This window comes from Asterias amurensis, chromosome 14 (assembly GCF_032118995.1).
Source record: "Asterias amurensis chromosome 14, ASM3211899v1".
Lineage (NCBI taxonomy): Eukaryota > Metazoa > Echinodermata > Asteroidea > Forcipulatida > Asteriidae > Asterias > Asterias amurensis.
The window spans coordinates 8734517-8739284 of NC_092661.1; the positions used below are offsets into that span (position 1 = coordinate 8734517).

General features: G+C 38.8%; 1 protein-coding gene across 1 annotated transcript; it reads left to right on the forward strand.

Annotated features, from left to right (window-relative positions):
- Positions 1-144: 144 nt before the first annotated feature.
- LOC139947515 (uncharacterized) lies at positions 145-4500 on the forward strand. The gene is made up of 2 exons (XM_071945446.1): positions 145-315; positions 1368-4500. The coding sequence occupies exon 2, from the start codon at positions 1611-1613 to the stop codon at positions 2763-2765; it is 1155 nt and encodes a 384-aa protein (XP_071801547.1). The 5' UTR covers positions 145-315; positions 1368-1610; the 3' UTR covers positions 2766-4500.
- The last annotated feature ends 268 nt before the right edge of the window (positions 4501-4768 follow it).

Here is a 4768-nt window from a genome sequence, read left to right on the forward strand (position 1 = left end):
TTTTTTCTTTGCGGTCGAAAAGTGGTAATCCAACTTTTAACGTGTGAATGCATTGGAAATTAAATCATCGGCTGTTGTGAAGTACCAGTGAATAAAAAAATGAGATAATCGTCTCTTGGGGGCGCTAACATTATATTTCTGACAATCTCTCTTCTACTACGATATACGGTTAAAAATTGGAATTCTTAACATGGGAGCTGCATTATTTAACGAAAATTACGGATTTGTCACGAACATATGACGACCAAAATCCACCTCAATAAAATGTATGCTGCCATGGAACGTGAATCTGTTTAAATTAGTGGCTTCTTGCAGGTACATTGTTTGTAAGATTTGAGTTAAAATTAAATGATTTTTCAATTGACCCTTTCTTCTCTACATATACATTTGGGCGCGATCGGTCAATCTGCGCGATCGGTTGATCGCGCTGCGCTATCGACCGATCGCGCTGCGCTATCGACCGATCGCGCTGCGCTATTGAAATATCTATTGGTCGCGCGGCAATCGGTCGATCGCGCAGCAATCGGTCGATCGCGCAACAATCGGTCAAAAAAATACTCGTAGCGCAATCGTTCAATCGCGCAAAGATGTCATTGCGCGATCGACCGATTGTTGCGCGATCGACCGATTGCTGCGCGACCAATTGATCATAATTTGATCGTTCAATAGCGTAGCGCGATTGGTTGATCGCGCAGATTGACCGATCGCGCCTAACATATACATACATGCTGTCTACACCAGGTCTGTCTACCTCCCTAGATGCTAGACCTAGACTGAGTGAGGGAACAGTGAATAATACTTGCCTACATTTTTACAATTACTCACATACAAGGAAAGCTAGAAGTTAGATAGAAGACTAGCTATGTTTTACCAACTCGTCAAAAAAAAAAATTTTGATGGTCACCCCACGAAAAAGCCAACCACCCCGCCCAACCCAACTTGTTAAACCCAAACAGTAGAGAGGGTTGTTTGCAAAACAGTACTGTGTACTGTAGTGTTTTGTGTTTTGGTGGGTAGTTCATGAACGACGTATTTTCTTCAAATTTTACACGTACACAAAACTGAAAGGCATGTTTTTTGCTTCTTTTTTTCCCGGGACTCGGCTGACCAGGGCCGAGCATTAATCTTGATAAACGTCCCTACATCTCTCTGCAAAGGACCCTTTCTTTCAGGGCCTATTTATGTCATTAAATAGGCCTACCTCAAGTTGGAAGTCGGCAACGCTCGCCCAGGTCACAACATTTTGTTTTTAAACTGTATTCCTTGTCTAGGCGTAGTGTGAGGTCAAATATTTAAAATATTTTCATTTGGTTTGAGCTTCTCTTGTAGAAATTAAGTTTTATTTCTATTCCTTTTGATTCTCACAGCTATGAGTTGTCAAGAGAAAACACCTTGATTTGCGACCCAGGTGGAGCAACCTACTTGGAAAAAGTTAAACTAGAGAAACATGAAATAGCACATACTTCAAAGACATTAGACGAACTTGTATGTGACATTTTTAATGAGTCCTTCCAACATCAATACAGACTGATAGAGCACCAAAGAGTCCACATTGAAGAGAAACCATTTGTATGTGACTTTTTTGGGAAATCTTCTTCAAGAAACAGAAGATGGATGCCCATCAACATGTTCACACTGAAGAGAAACCAATTGATGTGAATTCTCAGGAGAACATTTTCATTTGTAACATATGTGGAGCAACATACATGGATGAAGACAAACTAGAACAACATCAAAAAGCGCACATTACAAAGTCATTGGGTGATTTTGAGTTGGACCTGAGACAGCATGAAATGGATGAAACTAGGGAGACACGATTTGTTTGTGACATATGCGGACAAACCTTCTTTTGTAAATCAAGTTTACAAGCCCACAATCATGTCCACACTGGAAATACACAATTTATTTGTCATATTTGTGGACAAGAATTTGCTGTAAAAGACGACCTGACTGACCACCAGAGGAGCCACACTTTAAAGAAACCAATTGTTTGTGACATTTGTGGGAAATCTTTTTCACGAAAATATTCCCTGACTACCCATCAGCGTGTCCATACTGGAGATAGACCATTTGTTTGTGACATTTGTGGAGATTCCTTCAAGAGGAAAAGTAATTTAAAGCAGCATCAGCGTGCTGTCCACACTGGAGAGAAACCATTCAGTTGTGACATTTGTGGGAAAGCATTTCCTTGGAAACACAACCTTGCTGTTCACCAGCAAATCCATACAGGAGAAAAACCATTTACTTGTGACATTTGTGGGAAAGCATTTGCTCATAAAAGCAGAGTTGCTTACCATAAGAGAAGCCACACTGGAGAAAAACCGTTTGTTTGTGACATTTGTGGGAAAGCATTTTCTCATAGAAGCAACGTTGTCACACACCAGAGGCTCCACACTGGAGAGAAACCATTTGTTTGTGACATTTGCGGGAAGGCCTTCATAAAGAATGCCGCACTGACAGCCCATCAGCGTATTCACACTGGAGACAAACCATTTATTTGTGACATTTGTGGAAAAGGCTTTCCCGATAGTCAAAGCATGGCATTGCATCAGCGGGTCCACACTAGAGAGAAACCATTTACTTGTGACATTTGTGGGAAAGCATTTGCTGTTAAAAGCAAACTTTCTACACACCAGAGAATCCACACTGGAGAGAAACCATTTGTTTGTGACCTTTGCGGGAAAGCATTCTCATATAAATCCACACTGAAAGTCCATATGAACACAATGTATGGTCCACACAAGATAGAAACCATCTCCTTGTGACTTTTGTTGGAAAGCATTTGCTGATAAAAGCATCCTTTCTAGACACCAGAGAAGCCACTCTGGAGAGAAACCATTTGTTTGTGACATTTGCAGGAAAGCCTTCCCATATAAATCCACACTGAAAGTCCATCAGCATGTCCACACTGGAGAGAAACCATTTCATTGTGACTTTTGTGGGAAAGCATTTTCTCATAAAAACACCCTTGACAATCATATGGATATCCACACAGGAGAGAAACCATTTACTTGAGACATTTGTGGAAAAGTCTTTTCACAAAGACATCAATGGCAGCCGATTTCACGAAACGCTAGGATTAATCCTATCTCGAGAACTTAGGATGGGTTCAGTGTATCCTAATGTCTCTGGGTAGAGACCTTAACTCGTCCCAAGTCCTAAGACTATAATCCTAAGTTAGGATGAGTTTAGTGAAATCAACGGCTGGCCGGCCGTCAGTGTGTCCACAATTCTGAAATGTGTCATTCTGAAAAACTGATCATTTGCATCATTTGCTTACAATATTTTGAGCGGCATTTTGTTTTTACTTACTGCTTTGCTTGGTGACGATGAAGATTTTTTTTAATCAAATAGCTGTACTATTCTGTCTTAAAGACAGTGGACACTATTGGTAATTGTCAATGACTAGCCTTCACAGTTGGTGTATCTCAATGCATAAAATAACAAACCTGTGAAAATTTGAGCTCAATTGGTCATCGAACTTGCGAGATAATAATGAAAGAAAAAAACACCCTTGTCACACGAAGTTGTGTGCGTTTAGATGGTTGATTTCGAGACCTCAAGTTCTAAATCTGAGGTCTCGAAATCAAGTATGTGGAAAATTACTTCTCTCTCAAAAATTATGGCACTTCAGAGGGAGCCATTTCTCACGATGTTTTATACTACCAACCTCTCCCCATTACTCGTCACCAAGAAAGGTTTCATGCTAATAATTATTTTGAGTAATTACCAATAGTGTCCACTGCCTTTAACCATACAAGCAGAAAAGGGAACAAAAGGATTGTTACAGAATTGGTTAGAAAACAAATCTCAGGTTGACATAAAACTTATACGGTCTGATGATGATGATAATGATAAACAATCATTGAAATATTTCTGTGTGAAATTACTCGCATTTGATGAGAAATATATAAAACTAATACCCTGTTTGGAGTTTAGTGCTCAGTTAGCATTTTATTTATTTGAATCAATGTCATGCAAAATGTTTAATTAGTTTTTCCCTCTTTTCTTGTGACCCAGAAGGCCAAACATGTAGTGGCCAAAATGTATATTGTGGATTACACTGCCAGCAACTTTACTGTTATGTTCCTTTTTTTAAATGTTCAATGTTGGGGTGGGGGGGGGGGTTTCTCAAAATTGTGAAGAAAAAATACACAGCTGGCCAACCAAGAGCGTCAGTTTTATTTCTTAATAAACCACAAAGTTGTTATTTTTAAACATGAACATACTGAATAATACTAGTTTCATGTTTAACTTCATCTAGCAAAAGGTTTTGTTTCTCTATTGCTTGATTAAGATAACTGTGCTTCAGCAACAATTGTTTTTTAATTGTTCATACAAACATTTTAAAGGCACTATTACAAATTTGCAATGGAGAGCTGTTGATAGTATAAAACATTGTGAGAAACAAAAACCTCTGATGTAACGCAGTTTTTAAGAAAGAGGTAACTGAACTAGACTTGTAATGTTGTATAAGAAGATGGAATAAAAAGTAGTAAGAATCAAGAAATTTGTTGATTTTGATTTTATTGATGGTTCTGTCATACGGAGGCTGGAAGGGTAAATTAGTCTGCTGCCGTTTATGTTTTTAGAGTCAATATTCAATTTTTGATCCTGTGTTCGGGAGCTTGGCACAGAGCATGAATGGTGTCAATTCTTTTTTAAATTGCTATAAAAACAGTATTTCCAGGCGTGGAATTTCATCTGTGAGAGTGAGAGGTTAAGTTTATTTTCATTTTGCAAAGAGCGGCGTGCATTTTATGCTTTT